A 22,095-nucleotide genomic window follows, 5' to 3' on the forward strand; every position below is an offset into this window, starting at 1 on the left:
TTGCTGGGTACAATAATCTGGGCTGTAGGTTATTTTCTTTCATCATTTTAAGTATGTCTTGCCATTCCCTCCTGGCTTGAAGAGTTTCTATTGAAAGATCAGCTGTTATCCTTATGGGAATTCCCTTGTGTGTTATTTGTTGTTTTTCCCTTGCTGCTTTTCATATTTGTTCTTTGTGTTTGATCTTTGTTAATTTGATTAATATGTGTCTTGGGGTGTTTCGCCTTGGGTTTATCCTATTTGGGATTCTCTGGGTTTCTTGGACTTGGGTGATTATTTCCTTCCCCAGTTTAGGGAAGTTTTCAACTATTATCTCAAGTATTTTCTCATGGTCTTTCTTTTTGTCTTCTTCTTCTGGAACCCCTATGATTCGAATGTTGTAGCGTTTAATATTGTCCTGGAGGTCTCTGAGATTGTCCTCATTTCTTTTAATTCGTTTTTCTTTTATTCTCTCTGACTCATTTATTTCTACCATTCTATCTTCTACTTCACTTATCCTATCTTCTGCCTCTGTTATTCTACTATTTGTTCCCTCCAGAGTGTTTTTAATTTCATTTATTGCATTATTCATTATATATTGACTCTTTTTTATTTCTTCTAGGTCCTTGTTAAACCTTTCTTGCATCTTCTCAATCCTTGTCTCCAAGCTATTTATCTGTGATTCCATTTTAATTTCAAGATTTTGGATCAATTTCACTATCATTATTCGGAATTCTTTATCAGGTAGATTCCCTATCTTTTCCTCTTTTGTTTGGTTTGGTGGGCATTTATCCTGTTCCTTTATCTGCTGGCTATTCCTCTGTCTCTTCATCTTGTTTAAATTGCTGAGTTTGGGGTGTCCTTTCTGTATTCTGGCAGTTTGTGGAGTTCTCTTTATTGTGGCTTTTCCTCGCTGTGTGTGGGTTTGTACAGGTGGCTTGTCAAGGTTTCCTGGTTAGGGAAGCTTGTGTCGGTGTTCTGATGGGTGGAGCTGTATTTCTTCTCTTTGTTCAGTCGTGCTGTGGGGAGGGAGGGAGGGATGCTGCAAACAAATAACACTGGCGTGCGCTCGCAGTGCCTCAACCACACTGGGTCTGCCCCCACTCACGGCGCGTGTAGCCTCTCTGCCCACACTGCTCGGGCTCTAGGTTGTTCCGCCGGGAACAATCCGAGGCTGGCCCTGGGTTGCATGTACCTCCCAGGTCCAAGCCGCTCAGGTTCAGGCACTCAGGTAGTCCTCAGAGGCGCAGACTCAGTTGGGCCTGAGTTTTGTGCTCTTCCCAGGTCCGAGCAGCTCAAGTGATGAGGTGTTTGGCGAGCGCCAATGCTGCGACTTATCGCCTCCCCGCCACTCGGTTATCTGGGTGTAAAACCGGCGCACCTTCTCAGGCAGATGTTAACCGTCCAGACCCCCAAAAAGTTTTAGTTAGCAAAGAAGGCTGCTTACAGTTTTATAGATAATGTCTCTCTGGGGCTGCGATTGCCCCCTTCCGGCTCTGGCTGCCTGTCACCGGAGGGGGAAGGTCTGCAGCCGGCTATCTCTGTTCAATTCTTTGTTCCGTGTGCGGGCCTGGCGGTCTTAGGTTAGGGCTGGTTTTTCGCGTGGTAGATATCCCACAGTCTGGTTTGCTTCCAAATTATTTCGCTCAGATAGTGCTCAGGGTATTCAGGCCAGATTCTTACTCTAAGCGATGCAGCCCGCGCTGCGCCTCCCTGCCCAGCCCCCGCTTGCTAATGGCGCGTGCAGGCGTCTGCGCTGTTTCTCCGCTGGGGGAGTTACCATAGGACTCGCAATCTTCGAGTTTTAATTGTTTATTTATTTTTTCTTCCTGTTATGTTGCCCTCTGTGCTTCCAAAGCTCGGCACAGATTCGGCAGTGAGAAGGTTTCCTGGTGTTTGGAAACTTCTCTCTTTTTAAGACTCCCTTCCCGGGACGGAACTCCGTCCCTCCCTCTTTTGTCTCTTTTTTTGTCTTTTATATTTTTTCCTACCTCCTTTCGAAGAGTTGGATTGCTTTTCTGGGTGCCTGATGTCCTCTGCCGGCATTCAGAAGTTGTTTTGTGGAATTTACTCGACGTTTAAACGCTCTTTTGATGAATTTGTGGGGGAGAAAGTGTTCTCCCCGTCCTACTCCTCCGCCATCTTGGCTCCTCCCCCTTATATGTTTTGTACTTAGTTACATATTGGTCCCCTGGGTATACCTTTGGGGCTCTCAAAAGAAAAAGACCAGGTGGCATGGATGCAGTTTTAGAGGACGGTAAGGAGACTGTTCTGGAGAAGGAAATGGCAACCCTCTCCAGTGTTCTTGTCTGGAGAATTCCATGGACAGAGGAGCCTGGTGGGCTACAGTCCATGGGGTCACAAAGAGAAGGACACGACTGAATGATCTTCTCCTTCCTGGGACTAGAAAAGAGCTTAAACTGGAGTGGGAGCAATCCCAAGTTAACTCAAGAATACCTGAATGAAGGACTTTTTACACCACATCAAGATACAGACGGTTATTATGGATGGTTACTTCCGAATTTTTCTAAAAGGCAACTTACTGTCTGAAGCATTTGTAGCTTTGAGGCGTGCACTGCCTCAGGTGAATGTCCTGAAATTCCTTTCCACCCTATTATTTCAAAAGTGCCAGAAAGGACTCGGACTCTTGAAAAAGTTATCAGAAAATACATTTCGAGGATCCATAAAGTGCAAAGCAATATATATGAGAGAGAAAGAGAGACCTGATTCTATGAGGTCTAAATGTCAATGAAAGTAAACAAGCTTGTGAAAAAGAAATTATTTTTAAGTAGACTGATAACGACTTGAGATAAAAAATCTTGAAATACAAATGTATTCATTAGTCTAAACCGCATGCAGAGCCTGAAGTCATTTAACAACATATTCCCTCCTCCCCCAGGCAATCAACTTCCCGGACCCACTGATTCCTACTTCTTAACACAGGCATGGCCCTGCCCTCCCATTTTTACTGCCATAGCTTCAGTTCCAGCCCTTCTATCCCTCGTCTAAGATGCTGCTCTATTAGCCTTATCCTCATCTACCTGGCACATCCTCGTTATACTAGTTTTCCTAAAAACACAGATCCAATCTCACAATTACTTTGCTTAAAAAGCTTCAGTGACTTGTTACTACCCACAAAATAGTATTTCAAAAGTATTTGGGGCCCCAGCTTTCCCTGGCTTTTCTAAACTAAAGAAAAATACTAGAAACTGTGGTGAACGCTATTTGCTCATGGGAGAAACAGCTCATAAACAGCTGACGTTAACATGAGATAAAACGTACATCTTATAGAAACATTTCTCAAAATGAATCTGATGAAACACCTGTGTTCTTTCAAATGTTAGTGGTAGTCCATGGTGGGGGAGGGGGAAGCTAACCTAATCAAGTAAGTTTGGGGGAAAATTAAAAGATATTTCTTTAGAATTTTTCAAAACCTTGAACATGGTAAGTTCATATTAAGCTTCAAGAAGCTAACAGAGCACACATTATTTCTCAAACCTATTTAATCACAGAGCCCTTTAGGGTGGGAATACATGAACACATTCGAAGAAACACACCCCTGGAGGAACATCTAGCAGGGGAACAGAAAATGGTTTAGGGTCCAGATTAGGGACCCATGTATCTGAGTTGCCTCACAGGCTGCAGGAAAAGGAAGGGATTCAAGAACTTTCTTCAGTTTCCTTATGCTTCCGGAATCACTGGATTTTTCTATCTTAAAGGAACTAACACATTGCTAGTCCCCAGAGTACAGAAAAACTTTACCTTTTGAGAGGCTATTTGTCAAAATGGATCAGTAGCTTTGGTACACTTTGACTTAGTGAGTCTTCTGGTGAATTTCTATCCTGCAATACACAGAACTGTACAAAAAAGGTCTTAATGATCCAGATAACCATGATGATGTAATCCCTTACCGAGAGCCAGACATCCTGGAGTGTGAAGTTAAGTGGGCCTTAGGAAGCATTACTACGAACCAAGTTAGTGGAGGTGATAGAACTCCAGCTGAGCTATTTCAGCTCCTAAAAGATGATGCTATTAAAGTGCTGTACTTGATCTGTCAGCAAATTTGGAAAACTCGGCAATAGCCATAGGACTGGAAAAGGTCGGTTTTCATTCCAATAACAAAGAAGGGCAATACAAGAGAATGGTCAAACTACCATAAAATTGCACTCATTTCACAAGCCAGCAAGGTAATGCTCAAAATCCTCCCAGCTAGGCTTCAACAGTATGTGAACTGAGAACTTCCAGATGTATAAGCTGGATTTAGAAAAGGCAGAAGAACCAGAGATCAAATTGTCAACATCTGCTGGATCATAGAAAAAGCAAGAGAATTTCAGAAAAACATCTACTTCTGCTTCACTGACTACACTAAAGCCTTTGGCTGTGTGGATCACAACAAACTGTGGAAAATCCTTAAAGAGATGGGAATACCAGACCACCTTACCTGCCTCCTGAGAAACCTGTATGCAGGTCAAGGAGCAATAGTTAGAACGGATATGCAACAACGGACTGGTTCAAAATTGGAAAAGAAGTACATCAAGGCTGTATATTGTCAGCCTGCTTATTTAACTTATATGCAGGGTACATCATGAGAAATGCCAGGCTGGATGAAGCACAAACTAGAATCAAGATTGCCAGGAGAAATAGCAATAACCTCAGATATGCACATGACACCACCCTAATGGCAGAAAGCAAAGAGGAACTAAAGAGCCTCTTGATGAAAGTGAAAGAGGAGAGTAAAAAAGCTGGCTTAAAACTCAACATTCAAAAACTAAGACTGTGACATCTGGTCCCATCATTTCATGGCAAATAGATGGAGAAACAATGGAAACAGTGACAGACTTTATGTTCTTGGGCTCCAAAATCACTGCAGATGGTGACTCTAGCCATGAAATTAAAAGATGCTTGTTCCTTGGAAGAAAAGCTATGACAAACTTAGCATATTAAAAAGCAGAGATAACACTTTGTCAACAAAGGTCCATATAATCAAAGCTATGGTTTTTCCAGTAGTCATGTACCGATGTGAGAATTGGACCCTAAGGCTGAGCACTGAAGAATTGATGCTTTTGAACTGTGGTGTTGGAGAAGACTCTTGAGAATCTCTTGGACTGCAAGGAGATGAAACCAGTCATTCCTAAAGGAAATCAATCCTAAATATTCATTGGAAGGACTGATGCTGAAGCTCTAATACTTTGGCCACCTGATGAAAAGAACTGACTCACTGGAAAAGTCCCTGAATCTGGGAAAGATTGAAGGTAGGTGAAGCGAACGACAGAGGATGAGATGGTTAGATGGCATCACCAACTTAATGGACATGAGTTTGAGTAAGCTCCAGGAGTTTGTGGTAGACGGGGAAGCCTGGTGTGCTGCAGTCCATGGGGTAGCAAAGAGTCAGACACGATAAAGTGATTGAAAAACAATGACAGAATACAATGCAGCTATTAAAAACCATGGTATAATGCAGGTTTTCCCAACTAGCACTGCTGGCATTTTGGGCAGAATAATTTTCTGTCATCTTGTGTTGTTCTGTGCACTGTAGGCTCTTAGCAGCATTCTTGGCCTCTACCCACTAGGTGCCAGGGGAACCCCCTTCATCAGTTGTTATAATCAAAAATGTTTCCAGACATAAATGCCCCCTAGGGTGTAGAATCCAGGGCAAGAATGTGAAGTTAAGTGGGCCTTAGAAAGCATCACTACAAACAAAGCTAGTGGAAGTGATGGAATTCCAGTTGAGCTATTTCAAATCCTGGAAGATGCTGCTGTGAAAGTGCTGCACTCAATATGCCAGCAAATTTGGAAAACTCAGCAGTGCCCATAGGACTGGAAAAGGTCAGTTTTCATTCCAATCCCAAAGAAAGGCAATGCCAAAGAATGCTCAAACTACCACACAATTGCACTCATCTCACACGCTAGTAAAGTAATGATCAAAATTCTCCAAGCCAGGCTTCAGCAATATGTGAACTGTGAACTTCCAGATGTTCAAGCTGGTTTTAGAAAAGGCAGAGGAACCAGAGATCAAATTGTCAACATCCACTGGATCACGGAAAAAGCAAGAGAGTTCCAGAAAAACATCTATTTCTGCTTTATTGACTATGCCAAAGCCTTTGACTGTGTGGATCACAATAAACTGTGGAAAATTCTGCAAGGGATGGGAATACCAGACCACCTGATCTGCCTCTTGAGAAATTTGTATGCAGGTCAGGAAGCAACAGTTTGAACTGGACATGGAACAACAGACTGGTTGCAAATGCGAAAAGGAGTACATCAAGGCTGTATATTGTCACCCTGCTTATTTAATTTATATGCAGAGTACATCATGAGAAATGCTGGACTGGAAGAAACACAAGCTGGAATCAAAATGGCTGGGAGAAATATCAATAACCTCAGATATGCAGATGACACCACCCTTATGGCAGAAAGTGAAGAGGAACTAAAAAGCCTCTTGATGAAAGTGAAAGTGGAGAGTGAGAAAGTTGGCTTAAAGCTCAACATTCAGAAAACGAAGATCATGGCATCTGGTCCCATCACTTCATGGGAAATAGATGGGGAAACAGTGGAAACAGTGTCAGACTTTATTTTTCTGGGCTCCAAAATCACTGCAGATGGTGACTGCAGCCATGAAATTAAAAGACGCTTACTCCTTGGAAGGAAAGTTATGACCAACCTAGATAGCATATTGAAAAGCAGAGACATTACTTTGCCAACAGAGGTCTGTCTAGTCAACGCTATGGTTTTTCCAGTGGTCATGTATGGATGTGAGAGTTGGACTGTGAAGAAGGCTGAGCGCTGAAGAATTGATGCTTTTGAACTGTGGTGTTGGAGAAGACTCTTGAGAGTCCCTTGGACTGCAAGGAGATCCAACCAGTCCATTCTGAAGGAGATCAGCCCTGGGATTTCTTTGGAAGGAATGATGCTAAAGCTGAAACTCCAGTACTTTGGCCACCTGATGCGAAGAGTTGACTCATTGGAAAAGACTCTGATGCTGGAAGGGATTGGGGGCAAGAGGAGAAGGGGACGACAGAGGATGAGATGGCTGGATGGCATCACTGACTCGATGGACGTGAGTCTGAGTGAACTCTGGGAGTTGGTGATGGACAGGAGGCCTGGCGTGCAGGGATTCATGGGGTCGCAAAGAGTCGGACATGACTGAGCGACTGATCTGATCTGATCTGATCTGATACATAGAACATACACAATACACTAAAGAGAAAATGTAGTTATAAAAGTATAGTCAGTAGGACTACATTATTTAAAAAATACAAAAGAAAACAAATAATACATGTATATAAGTATGTGTGGGCAGGTGGAAAAGGGGAGAAAGAGAAAGAAAATGGAAAGATACAGACCATTACTTTTGCTTGGATGGTAAGACTACAGATGATTTTTTTCCCCATATATATTTTTCTATATAAATTCATATTAATTCTATAAACAGAGAAATCAACAAATCATCAAATTCCACTATTTACAGAGAAGAATATGCTACTAACTTTACTAAAATAAGGTTATTGTCTTCAAAAATGATTACTTTGAAAGGGAAGGAAAATACTTATTATATTTGTGTATTACAAAATGCCACCCAGGAGTAAATCTCATTGTAAAACTGTCCTTCCCCACAAAACTAATTCTGCAAAAGTAGAGAACTCAGAGTAGATGCATTCTACTGAGGGGCGAGGGAAGTACCGATGTATAATACTGAGCCAAGCAGGCCTCATAACACTGCTCAGTAAAAGACAAAAATATGAGACATTTAATTTGGATCACAGTTTACATAATAGCTACAGCTGTTGCTGTACATATTTATGTTCTGTTTTTCTCTCATTTTTCTTTAGGAAAGTATATGTAGGAGACTTCCCTAAACTTGGAATGTTGTGAACCAAATTCCAATTACTGGAGTTAATAGTCAAGTGTAATAGTATTTGGATAAAATTCAGGCAAGCTTTCTTTCCCTCCTCACATTTAAGCCTTAATGACATGAAAACTGAATTGAAACAGAAACATCCTAACAAAGCACTTATGGTCTATCTATTTTCTGCAATTCTAGTAAATTTAGCAACGTGGGAAAATGAAGAGATCCATTTCCCGGATTGCATGAGAAAATAAGGCAACACAACATCCCTGCTTCCTATCATAGCCCTGGGGAACAGGCACATGGCAGACGCTCACAAGTATTTCATGAATGAATGAACATTGCTACTGCTAAGTCACTTCAGTCGTGTCCGACTCTGTGTGACCCCATAGATGGCAGCCCTAACAAATAGGTTATCTAATAGAACTGCCTTGCTGTTGCTGTTGAGTCACTTCAGTCGTGTCCAACTCTGTGCAACCCCATAGACTGCAGCTCACCAGGCTCCCCGTCCCTGGGATTCTCCAGGCAAGAACACTGGAGTGGGTTGCCATTTCCTTCTCCAATGCATGAAAGTGAAAAGTGAAAGGGAAGTCACTCAGTCGAGTCCCATTCTTCGCGACCCCATGGACTGCAGCCCACCAGGCTCCTCCGTCCATGGGATTTTCCAGGCAAGAGTACTGGAGTGGGGTGCCATCGAACGTTACAAATATACTAATTCTGGGCCCAGCACCTACTCTGCCATTTCACTGCCCCCTTTTGCAAACAATCCTATGATGTAGATATTGATGTCCCTTTTCATAGATGGAAAAAATGAAGCTCCATCAGATCAAGTAACTTGCTCAAGGTCACAAGGTTAATAAGTTTCCATTATACAATTGTGTTTCAAAGAATTTCCCTTGCCAAACACATTATTTGGATAAACATGCTTGCTGAAAATGAAAGTACTAGATTACACACCAGTCTCAGCATCTATTTTTCCTATTCCTCCTTGTTCTACAAAGGACTGATTAGAAACTGTGTCCTAATCCTACAGAGAACAGGGTATTTCATTTAACTACACACGTTTTTATTGCCACAATCCAATAATAATCTAACCAAGATGATGTGTTCAAGTGTCACATTTTGTCATCAGAAATGTATTGGTAAAATGAGAAGTGACACAGGAGAGTCAATGTAGGAAATGTGTGGAAAGTATGATTTAACAGATAAAAAATAAAGCCTTAAATGTTAACTAAATGATGTTTATGACTGTAGCCCAACAGGCTCCTCTGTCCATGGGATTTCCCAGGCAAGAATACTGAGTGGGTTGCCATTTCCTTCTCCAGGGGTTCTTCCTGCCCCAGGGATCAAACCCAGGGACAGCCTGCACTGGCAGGCAGATTCTTTACCATTGAGCCACCCTGGAAGCCCAACTAAATGATAGTTATGACCAATTAAAACTACCTTACATTAAATTTAAACTTTTACTTTCCTTGAATGTGTGGGACTCAACAGTTATATATCTTGACTGAATACTACTACCAAAACCCATTGGTAAGCCTTCAAGGCCAGGTTTCTCCACCATCTGCATAGTCTCAGAATATGGAAGGTTCCTGATAAATGTTCCAAAGCCACGTACCCATATGAAGCCATGCGTTTTCCAGTGAGGGTCTGACCATGAGTATCCAGGGAACACAGATCAGCCAGTGCTGGAAGTCAGTGCTAGTAGTGGGCCTCCAGCAAGGCGAGTGTATCTCCAGAAGGCCGAAGAGAAGGCAGGGAGCAGAGAACGCACAGGAATGGGAGCAGAAGAGAGAGGATAAAGGCGGGCTGGCAGTCAAAACACTCTCACTTCTCCCAGCAAACTGGAGCGTCTCTCTCACCTGATGAGTACTGTTAGAGCCACTCATCCAGAAGTGGGGATAAAGGGGCCTTTCCTTATCCTCAAGCCTACACAATGCCACCAACCCAAATTACATGGACCATGCAAGAAAAAACACACAGGGGATGTTGTTAAAGCATACTTTGTGTTCAGAAACTGTCAACACATACCCTTTACCAATTAGTTCTTACATCAAAGAAATACTGTTTGCCGAAATAATAGTAAATGAATTTTCCTTGTACAAGGAAAAGATCTTACAAAATACCATGTCCCCAAACTGCCAGAAGTACTTACAAAAGAAAAAACAAAAACTAGCCACAGAAGTATAGCTACGTCTGTCTAAAGTCTTTTAAATGATTGTTTAGAAAAAAGAAGCTCAAGTAGTCAATACAGAAATGAAATGCATGTCCACAGAGGTCCTCCCTAACCACAATCCAAATAATCTGAGGCAGGGCTTCACAGTTTCCAAAGCATTTACACTGCCTTCTCTAGTCTGCACAATAGCCTTAGGAAGGAAGTACGACAGATGTCATTATTCTATTTTGAAGATAAAGAGACAGGCCTACAGAGTAAGTAATTTTTGAATACAGTTTCAAGCTAGTAAAGGGTAGACAGAAAGCCAGAATTTAGGTCTTTAGGTTTTTTCATAAACGTTGCTTCCAATTTTCCACTTTGAGTGAAAAAGACACTAGAAAAACCCAGGAATCTGTATTTCTTTAAATTAGGCTCTAAATTGCCATGTAACTACTTAGACATAATAAATATTTTTAGGATTATGTTTTAAGTATATTAAGAAGAGAAAGCACTTCAAAGATCATTAAATTCAGATCATTCTTAATTTGTGCAAATTACTTACTAAACAAGAATGAGGGGGAGGATGGGAGACAACAGAGAGAAGACTAGAAGGAACCATGGCATCACCTTAGTGAAGATGTTTGGAAAATATTCTGAAGTACCTGGAGGCCCTGGAACAGCTGAGTTCCTGAAGTCTTTACCTTTGAAAAGGCAGAGAACTTTATCTATACTATACCGTCAAAAACATAAACATTTACGTCAGATACTTTGTGTGACTTAGGAAGTTCTGCAATTCTAGAAATAGTTTTTAACGATTACAAAAATGCTTCAGGATGTATGACAGCTTGTTCCATTCGCTCTTCTCCTAAAAGATGTGTTTTGAATTTCATACTGCTTTTACCTCTCTTTAGGGGAGATAGAGCATATGCCTGTTAACCTATCTCACCTTCTTCACTATGCTTGGGCTCTTTTTCTATGAAACAAATTGTTACCTTGCTGTCCTTGCTGCCTCATTCTGCCACTGAGTTCAGCCTGCCTCAAATTTTTTTCCATGAACTATACTGGCATTTCCCAAAGTGTCTACTGAGGATCATTTGTGATATTTAATTGTGTTTATGTAAACAAACAAAAATGAAGAGAATCTTGCTAAACAATGTATAATTAACCCCCTTTCTGTAAAGTCACAACAGGCACTGGCATGGATGGTAAAGGCTCTAAGAAATCCTGTAGTAAAGAATCATGTTTGCTTATTTAATTTGGCTGCACTGGGACTTAGCTGTGGCATGTGGGATCCTGAGTTGCATCATGTGGGCTCTTGGTTGCAGCATGCAGGATCTAGCTCCCTGACCAGGGATTGAACCCAGGCTACCTGCATTGGAAGTATGGAGTCTTAACCACTGGACCACCTGGGAAGTCCCAAAACATCTTTATTTTTGTTTAACTCATCTCACCAAACTTATTTGATTTGTCCCCATTATAATTAGAAAATCTTGAATTACCAAACTGACTACACTGGATCATTTTCAAAGAAACCCAACTCACTATAAAACATAACATAAACAGAAAGCCCAGGAACTTCCCTGGCGGTCCAGTGGTTAGGACTCTGAGCTTTCAATGTAGGGGGTGTGGGTTCGATCCTTAGTTGGGGAATATGATCCCATGAGCAATGTGGTGCAGCCAAAATTTTTTTTTAATTAAAAAAATCAATATAAAGTCCATTATATATTTTATCAATACATATTTGATGTCACATTGACCTTATCAAATAGTATTTCTTTGGGGAAGGTGTATTAACATTACTTACATTTAAATTTTTTAAAAGAGAATTATTGATTTGTTTAGTTTTTATTAGAAGGAGTTTTCTGGTCAACTAAGAACTGGAACTGAAAGAGGTTAAGGTCTCAACTGACTGAACATGTATGAAAATATTTAAACACAGAGCTAATACTACTTTAATACCTTTTATCCTTAAATGCTAATTTCTCCAACTGGCTTCTCCAAATTATGTCATCCTCTGTTTTATTGAAGAACATCAGCTTCACTTTCCTTAAAAGAAAAAACAACAATTCAAAAGTACTATTTCAATTATATTTAAAATATGCATGAATGGAAAGTCTAACCGTGAATTAGCATGAGTGTTTTTTCAGTGTCAATTAGGTAATCAAAGGTAACAAAACTAAAGGAATCAAGTGAATAAAACAGCTTAGAGTAGAGGAAGAAGAGAAAGAAATGATGACTAAGGGATGAGAACATGTCTGTTGAAGTCCATTGAGTTTTTAATAGATTTAGAACACCTTCTACTAATCTAACAGCCTCACAAGGGACAGGAATTAAATGTAAAATGACATACCTGAGACTGGGTATATTAGTCAAAGCATAATTCAGTACTTTAACCATTGGTGTGAAGCCTGTTCCTGCTGCCAATAAAAAGAGATCTTCCAATTCTTGGAGCTGGGATATTATAAAATTGCCCTCAGGATTGCTTACAGAAACATAATCTCCTATACAACGAAATATACATGAAATCAGAAAAAAAAAAAAAAAAATCAGGAAAACTGAAACAGTTAACCTAGCCAAATTAAGAACACTAGGAGAAGCAGGTTGCATAATTATCAGACTATATCTCAGTTTTCAAGGAATGTAAGCAGTTTTAAGAATATTCATTAGGCCCCCAAGTATGTCATTATACTCACATTTTCATTATAATCAAATTAATAATAAGGTTTTATTATACTTATTTCCCAACATTATTTTCCCAAACCATCTGGCATCTCTAATTTATAAACTACTGCCACTAATTATCAATAAAGTCTTGATTGCTAAACTATTGATAAAACTATTTAAAAAGCAGAGTCTGTGTATACCTGTCTTGCATAGTACAGAGTGGAGAATACATATTCACTACTTACATACTGATTCTTAATCATAGTAATAAACCTAGTAGGAGAAAAAAATTGAAATAGAAATACTTTCTAATATCTTATTATCTTTCTACTGTTAATTTTTTAATTACAAAAGTCACATTTCCTTACCAAAGAACATTTAAAAATATGCAAATATACAGCAATAAAAATCACTCCTAGATACTGTTAATAATTTGAGATAATTCTTTAGTCCATTTTAATTTTTTTAGTTTATTTTATTCCCCACTCCCTTCACTGAGGTTACTTCATACATTTGTAAAACAGATTCATTTGCCACACTCTGCATTCCATCTGGGATTCCCTGACATCACCAAACACAAGTTGCAGAACTTGCATTTTTTTCTGAAAGTTTTATATTTTTTTCACATAGTAAAATTCACTCTGCATGGTCTTTGACAAATGCATAGTCATGTGTCCACCATCTCAACAGCATACAGAATGCTTCTATCACCCTAAAAATTCCCCTTTGTATTCAACCCCTCACCCCACCCCTCACAACTATTTATCTGTTCCATTCCTACAGTTTTGCTTTTCCAGAATGTCATATAAATGGTAAAACTGTACAATTTGTAGCCTTTTGAGCCTAGGTGGTTTGGCACAGCAAAATGCATTTTTAAAATATTATCTTATGTACTATTGTTTTCTTAGCTCAGTCTCCCAAGACAATAGAAATAAAAACAAAATAAACAAATGGGATGGACCTAATTAAACATATAGGCTTTTGCACACAAAAGAGACCATAAAAAGAAAAAAAAAAGACAACGTACAGAATGGGAGAAAATATTTGCCAATGATGTGACAGACAAGGACTTAATCTCCAAAATATACAAACAGCTCATACAACTCAACAACAAAAAAAAACAAACAACCCAATGGAAAAATAGGTAAAAGATCTTAGTAGACATTTCTTCAAAGAACATACAGATGGCCAATAGGCACATGAAGAGATGCTCAACATCACTAATCATTAGAGAAATGCAAATCAAAACCACAATGAGGAACCACCTCACACCAGTTAGAATGACCATCATTAAAAAATATACAAACAACAAATGCTGGAAAGGGTGTAGAGAAAAGGAAACCCTCCTACTCATTTGGTGGGAATGTAAATTGGTACAGCTACTATGGAAAACAGTGTGAAGGTTCCTCAGAAAACTGAAAATAGAATTACCATACGATTCAGCAATCCTATGCCTGGGCATATACATGGACAAATCAATAATTCAAAAAGAGACACGCACACCTATGTTCACAGCAGCACTATTCACAGTAGCCAAGACACAGAAATAATCTAAATGTTTAGCAACAGATGAATGGATAAATGTACATATATACAATCGGGTAATACTCAGCCATAAAAAAGAATGACATAATGCCATTTGCAGCAACATCGATGCAACTAGAGATTATCATACTAACTGCAGTAAGTCAGAAAGAGAAAGACAAAATATTATAAGATATCACTTATATGTGGAATCTAATGGCACAAATGAACGTATCTACAGAACAGAAACAGACTCACAGACATAGAGAACAGACTTGTGGTTGCCAAGGGGGAGGAGGTGGGAGAGGGGAGGACTGGGAGTTCAGGATGAACAGGTATAAACTATTATATATAGGATGATAAACAACAAGGTCCTACCATAGAGCATAGGAAACTATATTCAATATCCTGTGATAAACCATAATGGAAAAGAATATTAAAAAAAGAATGTCTATATGTGTATAACTGAGTCAATTTGCTGTACAGCAGAGACTGACACAACATGTAAATCAACTATACTTCAATTAAAAAAATTTTTTTAAACACAACTGGAAAAAAAACCCACAAAATAAAACAAGAGCTGTTCTGAATTCCTATTAAAAACAAAGCATGATCAGAAACCATACTTGGGGCACACTACTACCAAATCTACAATCAAAATATTTGAATAAACCCTTTTCTGGTATGCAACTGATATAATCTCTGTGCACCACTCAAATAAGAGAACTGTCTTCAGGACATTTCAGAAATTTTCAATGTAATATTAAAAATAATAAAAAAAATAAAGTCCATACTTTAAAAAACAATTTCAAATGCTCTGGTTTATTTTTAATGCTTGGCTGCTCATCTCTTTTCCCTTTCTTGTCCATGGCAGGATAGTAAGAATTGGGTAGTAATTGATGAGTTAAACATTAGAAAGTAACAGAAGCTCCCTGTTATAATTTGAAAGGAACCATGAGAGCAGAATATCCTCGGGAAAAAATCAGCTGTTTGTTTACTAAAGAAGCCTCACAGAATGATATTATCTTGATAATTTCTGTCCACAGTCCAGTCTTTCCAATGTCATAAAATTGATTAGACTCAGGCATGGACCTAATGCTACTCTAATTCACAAGAGATTAAAGCATACCTGCCAGAATGGCAACGATTTTCAGCAGACCACCTGCATCTAGTAACCTGAGCTCCATCCGGGACTTCCATTCCCAGTGCAGGAAGATAAAAAACTGGACTATTTGGAAGGTCAAAATAATCATATAAAATTGCTCAATGAACACAGAATTGAAACAAAGTGGATAGTTTGATAAGGTAGCTCCTATAGGTCATAATGGAGTTTCATGAGTTATCACTGTCATGCCAGTGTAAAACCCTCTAAGGGGCACCAGTGTCTGTGCCATGAGAGCTCCCCTAGATGAAATTGAAAAAACACTGGCCTTACTATTTCAGCTTTCCTTTTGCATGCTGTAGGCTGACTCTCCACTCTGTTTTGTGTTACACAATGTCTACAGATAGGTTGTAAGACCACTGGTTAAGTTTCCACCTTCTATATTACAATTGTGCTGTCAGTCCTTCACGAGGTCGTATCACCTTCATTAGATCCGTAGGTATTCCAAAATTCTATAGGTTCACATTTATGTTCAATATTTTGATTTATGTAACCAAAGATGACTCGTCACATTTGTTATATGTTGATTGCTGAGCTTAACTTTCAGATAGCAAAAATTTTCTCTATTTCCAAATTTCAGCAATCTATTTCACTCGATATTACTGCTAATGTGGTCTTAAAGGGGGAAGGGCACATTTATTGTTAGGCAAAAGACAGTGAAAAGCTGAAGACATAGAAAAAGGAGTAAAATAGTAAGGGAGGGAATCTCTAAATATTAGTAGATTTCATTATAGTCCCTTTATTAATTCTTTCAGAGTACTTTTATTAAAAGCCCATTATGTGCCAACTGCTCTGCTAGGGATGGGAAATACAAAGATAAGACAATCTATATCCTTAAACTCAAAGTTCTGTAAATAGGAAATATTATGTATTCTTATCCTAGAGCTATGAACAGTGTTAGTTACTGAGGGGTTCAGAAGAGGAGGGAAGTTTCATAAAGGAAGTGATATTTTTAAAAAATACTAAAACAAAGGTACTTGACAGGTAGAAAGAGGGTCAATGGGCATCCTACAAAGCTCATGTGTCAATGAATGAGGATGGCAAACTTGTAGAGCCTGAGTAGCACAAGTATTTTGTATAGTGAGAGGTGAAGCTGGAGAGTTCATCAAAGTCTTCATAGGCCATGAAAAGGGTGTAATCAGTTAGGTAATGGAGACCCATCCAAGGTATCAAACCTGCAGAGCAACATGATTAAATTGATTATCAGGGCAGATATGGATAAAGAACTGGAAAATGCAGATTAATAGTAAGATATCAGTTAAAGGCAACTGAGAGAGACCAGTTACAGATCAAGAGAGAAGTGATGAAGGATTGATCTAAGAGGTAGCAGAAAGGATAGAAAAGACAGATTAAAAAGCTACTGGGAGGTAGACTCATCAGAACTTAGCCACTGACTGGATTGGGAGGGAGGCAATGGTTGTCTGAGGAGGCCTTACAAATAGCTGAGAAAAGAAGAGAAGTGAAGGCAAAGGAGAAAAGGAAAGATATATCCATCTCAATGCAGAGTTCCAAAGAATAGCAAGGAGAGATAAGAAAGCCTTCCTAAGTGATCAATGCAAAGACATAGAAAACAATAGAATGGGAAAGACTAGAGCTCTCTTCAAGAAAATTAGAGACACCAAAAGAACATTTCAAGACAGAACATAAAAGAACATAAAAGACATCAAAAGAACATAAAAGACAGAAACAGTATGGACCTGACAGAAGCAGAAGATATCAAGAAGTGGCAAGAATGCACAGAAGTACTACTCAAAAAAGATCTTAATGACCCAGACAAACCACAATGGTGTGATCACTCACCTAGAGCCAGACATCCTGGAATGTGAAGTCAAGTGGGCCTTAGGAACTATGAACTAATCACTATGAACAAAACTAGTGGAGGTGATGGAATTCCAGCTGAGCTTTTTCAAATCCTAAAAGATGATGCTGTGAAAGTGCTATATTCAATATGCCAGCAAATTTGGAAAACTCAGCATTGGCCACAGGACTGGAAAAGGTCAGTTTTCATTCTAATACTGAAGAAAGGCAATGCCAAAGAATGTTCAAATCACTGCACAATTGCACTCATTTCACATGCTAGCTAGCAAAGTAATGCTCAAAATTCTCCAAGCTAGGCTTCAACAGTATGTGAACCGAGAACTTCCAGATGTTCAGACTGGATGAAGAAAAGGCAGAAGAACCAGAGATCAAATTGTCAATATCTGTTGGCTCACAGAAAAAGCAAGAGAATTCCAGAAAAACGTCTACTTCTGCTTCACTGACTATGCTAAAGCCTTTGACTATGTGGAAAATTTTTCAAGAGATGGGAATACCAGACGACCTTACCTAACTCCTGAGAAATCTGTATGCAGTTCAAGTAACAGAACCGGACATGAAACAACAGACTGGTTCCAAATTGGGAAAGAAGTAAGTACGTCAAGGCTGTATATTGTCAGCCTGCTTATTTAACTTATATGCAGGGTACATCAGGTGAACACTTGATTAGATGAAGCACAAGCTAGAATCAAGACTCCGGAGAAGGCAATGGCACCCCACTCCAGTACTCTTGCCTGGAAAATCCCATGGATGGAGGAGCCTGGTAGGCTGCAGTCCATGGGGTTGCGAAGAGTTGGACACGACTGAGCAACTTCACTTTCACTTTTCACTTTCATGCATTGGAGAAGGAAATGGCAACCCACTCCAGTGTTCTTGCCTGGAGAATCCCAGGGATGGCGGAGCCTGGTGGGCTGCCGTCTATGGGGTTGCACAGAGTCGGACACGACTGAAGCGACTTAGCAGCAGTAGCAGCAGCAGAATCAAGACTGCAAGGAGAAAGACCAATAACCTCAGATATGCAGATGACATCACACTTATGGCAGAAAGCAGAGAGGAACTAAAGAGACTTGATGAAAGTGAAAGGAGAGAGTGAAAAAGTTGGTTTGAAACTCAACATTCAGAAAACTAAGATCATGGCATCTGGTACCATTACTTCATGGCATATAGATGAAGAAACAATGGAAAACAGTGACAGACTTTATTTTCTTGTGTTCCAAAATCACTGCAGATGATGACTTTAAATTGAAATTAACTTAAATTGAAATAAACATGAAATTAAGATGCTTGTTCCTTGGAAGAATAGCTATGACAAACCTAGACAGCATGTTAAAAAGCAGAGATATTACTTCACTGACAAAGGTCTGTATAGTCAAAGCTGTGGTTTTTCCAGTAGTCATGTATGGATGTGAGACTGAACCATAACGAAAGCTGAGTTTCAAAGAATTGATGCTTTTGAACTCTGGTGTTGGAGAAGACTCTTGAGAGTCTCTTGGATTGCAAGATCCAACCAGTCCATCCTAAAGGAAATCAGTCCTGAATATTCATTGGAAGGACTGATGCTGAAGCTGAAGCTCCAACACTTTGGCCATCTGATGCAAAGAACTGACTCATTGGAAAAGACCCTGATGCTGGGAAACATTGACGGCAGGAGGAGAAGGGGACAACAGAGGATGAGATGGTTGGATGGCATCACCGATGTGATGGCCATGAGTCTGAGTAGGCTCTGGGAGTTGGTGATGGGACAGGGAAGCCTGGGCATGCTGCAGTCTACAGGGTTGCAAAGAGTTGGACATGACTGAGTGATGAAACTGAACTGAACTGAATGGGAAGACTCAGGGAAGACTCAAGTTTCCAAATGGGGTGGAGGATGAACAGATAATATTTTGCAAAGAAGCAAAGAACAGATGAGGAATATGGAAGCAATATGGTGAGACTAAGAGAACACAACTTTGGCTGCAGACATGGTGAGTTTAAGATATTTGACAGATTCCACAAGGAAGTAACCAAAGGAGAGTGTAGTATGTGATCCAATCTAGAACACAATCTAAATTAAAAAAAAAAAATACTAACCAATCTGAAGCTGATCAAGCTCTGGTGTGAAGAATCCAGCAGGGTAGATTTTGATCAAAAAGTAGATGTATATATTGTTGGGAAGAACTGGTTCCTTGAACTCTGAGAATAAGGAATCACATACAGGTGTATATGGCTTCACAATTTCAGTACCTCGAGAAAGTCAAAACAAAGAAATTCAATTCTAAAAATCTAAACAAATGAAGATGAAACATAAAAATGTTATGATGCTATCAGTATATATTTAAAACTGCACCCTTAATGTAACATATTTCTAACTATGTTCTATATGTATACAGCACATGCATATATACTCTAAGCCAAAATGTGTTGAAATAATTTTAACAAATCAGTAATTCACCATAATATGAATAACCTGTTTTTATTAAGTGTGGCATAAAATGATAGGATTTTATGCTAATAAACTTAAAACAACCATCTTTGCCATCAGCATATAAGCTTTGTAATGGGCCACAACAAAAATGGCATCAGAAGTTTACACAGAGATACAAGGAGATACTTACACAATAATTTTAATTATATACCAAATTTTTAACAATGAATACTGATGGCCAATGGGATAATTTGAGTTTTAGGAAGGCATGAATTTTTGAATTATTTTAACAATTTATCATTTTATGCATTATTTTGGTAATTGAAAAGAACACTAATCCAACTACTACTAAGAATATAAAAATAAAAAACAGGGTAAAATTAGTAAGAAGCCATGTTATATTTTAGCTAGCCAAAATCCAAAGAAAGAGGAGTTAACACATTTGAAAGACCAAAATTTTATACATGGCTCCCTCACATATATGAAATTAACTATGTGTAAATTAGATACAATACTTGGACGATAAATACACTGGGGAAGATATCAGTTATTGAATAACTTGGCATTAGTGATGATGAAGAGAAAAATTGAACAGTGTGTATAATACACTATATTTATCAAATCCTGGCTGGTAGTCTGTAAAGCTACTTGCTGGAAACACTAGGACTGACATGGGAATGTTACCTTTTCAGCTTCAACAGATTAAGAAGATATTAGACAACAGCTGGAAGGGTATTTAAAACGAGGTAATTTGGGGGTGAAAATAAAGGAAAGAGCATTTACACAGTAAGGAATACACTTACAAGAGCTTCTTTTACTGGTGGCACATGCAAGGAAATCATCTATAATCATCCACTCATTTTCAGCTTTATAAATTCAACTTCATAAACAACCTTGAACTTAAAACTGGCTAATAAGAGATGCTAGTGTATGTTTCTGGTAGCTGTCTTCACAGAAGACTGTGTGCTCTCTAATCTCTTTCTTTTAAGGCTTTGCTAATAACAGATTCCCTGTGGGAGGTAATGGCAACCCACTCTAGTATTCTTGCCTGGGAAATCCCAAGGACAGAGGAACCTGGCAGGTTGCAGAGTCAGAGACAACTTAGCAAGTAAACAACAACAAAAGTAATAAATTACAATGTTGGTGGCACCGTCTCTGTGACGAGTGACAATTTCTTTGCTCCACACAGTGATGCAGCGTAGCTAGAGTTCCCACTTGCAGGCACTCTGCATCCACAAACCCAGAAATGGGATATCACAAAGACCAGCTGCCCAGAAACGCTTCACTAATAACCTACATGGGTGCTTACATTAGTACTGATTACAAACTCCTTATTAAAGAAAACGTTTCTGCAAAGCCTCACCTGTAATAGGTAGCCTGAGGTAAACGTGTTGCCCAACTGGCACCTCAAGATGTGTGCTTGGTGGCAGCATTAAGCAGAACAGCTTCGTATCATGAGTCACATCTTCCTTGGAAACTAACTGGCATTTTCTGTAGAACAAACCTAGAAAGAAGTTCATTTTCTCTTAGTGACAAATAAATTAGGTAAGAAGTACTCCCAGACCCACTACTCAAAAGCACAGACTCAGCTTCTGCTCTTTAGTGAGCTTGAATTTCACTAACAGGTCTATGACATTAAAATAAATTCATCACTATTTTGAAAATCTTATAGTGTTAGTTTTTTCCATTTTACTTCCTGACATATCCATTTTCTAAAACCTGTAAATACTTCCGTAATTTGAAAAAACAGCTCTATAAAATGAGTGTTATTTGCTCATGTCTGTTTTTATAGCATGTTAAAACCATTACAGTATACAAAATGAAAGCCTAGTTTTTTCTTCTTAAATTTACTTTTTAAAATAATTTCATCCTTTATGCCTTTATCAATAGCTATATAATTAAACTGTAGATGTGAAAAATAGTTGATAACCATCAAAGTTCATTTTAAATTCTTTTCTTACAGAATGGCAAAGTCCTGAAACTCAACCATTTAAAGTTTAACAATACCAGCACTATTCAATAACTTATAAATATTTCTTTGATAAAGGCAGGAAAATATACATTCTTGTGTCTCTGTATGTGTGTTATATATACACAAACAAAATCTATATGTATATGAATTATAGGACATTTCAACAGTCAAAATATGATTAAAACAAAAATAAACAGGTTAATAAGGGTATAAGGTCTGATTATCTGGAAAAATTTAAATGAACTACTGAAGATTGCAGGTTTGTGGTACTAAAATACAAATAAAAGGAACCAAGTATTTCTATAAATACTGGAAATATCTGAAGTTAATACCCTAAGCTCAGGAAATATTTGCATACAGAGCAAAATAATACCATTGGATTAGAAGATCTTATTACAGAAGTTCTGAAAGCATAAATATTTTCACTGGCAAATTCTCTTTTGAATGTAAACAGCATACCAGAATAGACTAATGACACTGATTTGTTTCATAATTTCCTCTTTTTTATAAAACAGCATTCACAGAGATGTATCAGGAATTAATCCTAATAAGGCATCTTTGGCCATGTGAAGAG

At 38.7% G+C, this 22,095-nt stretch overlaps 1 protein-coding gene across 6 annotated transcripts in view; it reads right to left on the reverse strand.

Moving 5' to 3' along the window:
• Positions 1–22,095, reverse strand: part of CYB5R4 (cytochrome b5 reductase 4) — a 128,035-nt gene that overhangs the window by 10,062 nt on the left and 95,878 nt on the right. For all 6 annotated transcript variants that reach the window (XM_070376646.1, XM_070376642.1, XM_070376643.1 and 3 more), the window contains 4 exons: positions 20,913–21,053; positions 19,216–19,368; positions 12,331–12,481; positions 11,940–12,026 (listed from right to left, as the gene is read on the reverse strand). In XM_070376646.1, coding sequence (XP_070232747.1) covers positions 11,940–12,026; positions 12,331–12,481; positions 19,216–19,368; positions 20,913–21,053 — 532 coding nt within the window. The remainder of the gene's footprint in view (positions 1–11,939; positions 12,027–12,330; positions 12,482–19,215; positions 19,369–20,912; positions 21,054–22,095) is intronic.

The sequence above is a fragment of the Bos mutus genome, chromosome 9 (genome assembly GCF_027580195.1).
Source record: "Bos mutus isolate GX-2022 chromosome 9, NWIPB_WYAK_1.1, whole genome shotgun sequence".
Lineage (NCBI taxonomy): Eukaryota > Metazoa > Chordata > Mammalia > Artiodactyla > Bovidae > Bos > Bos mutus.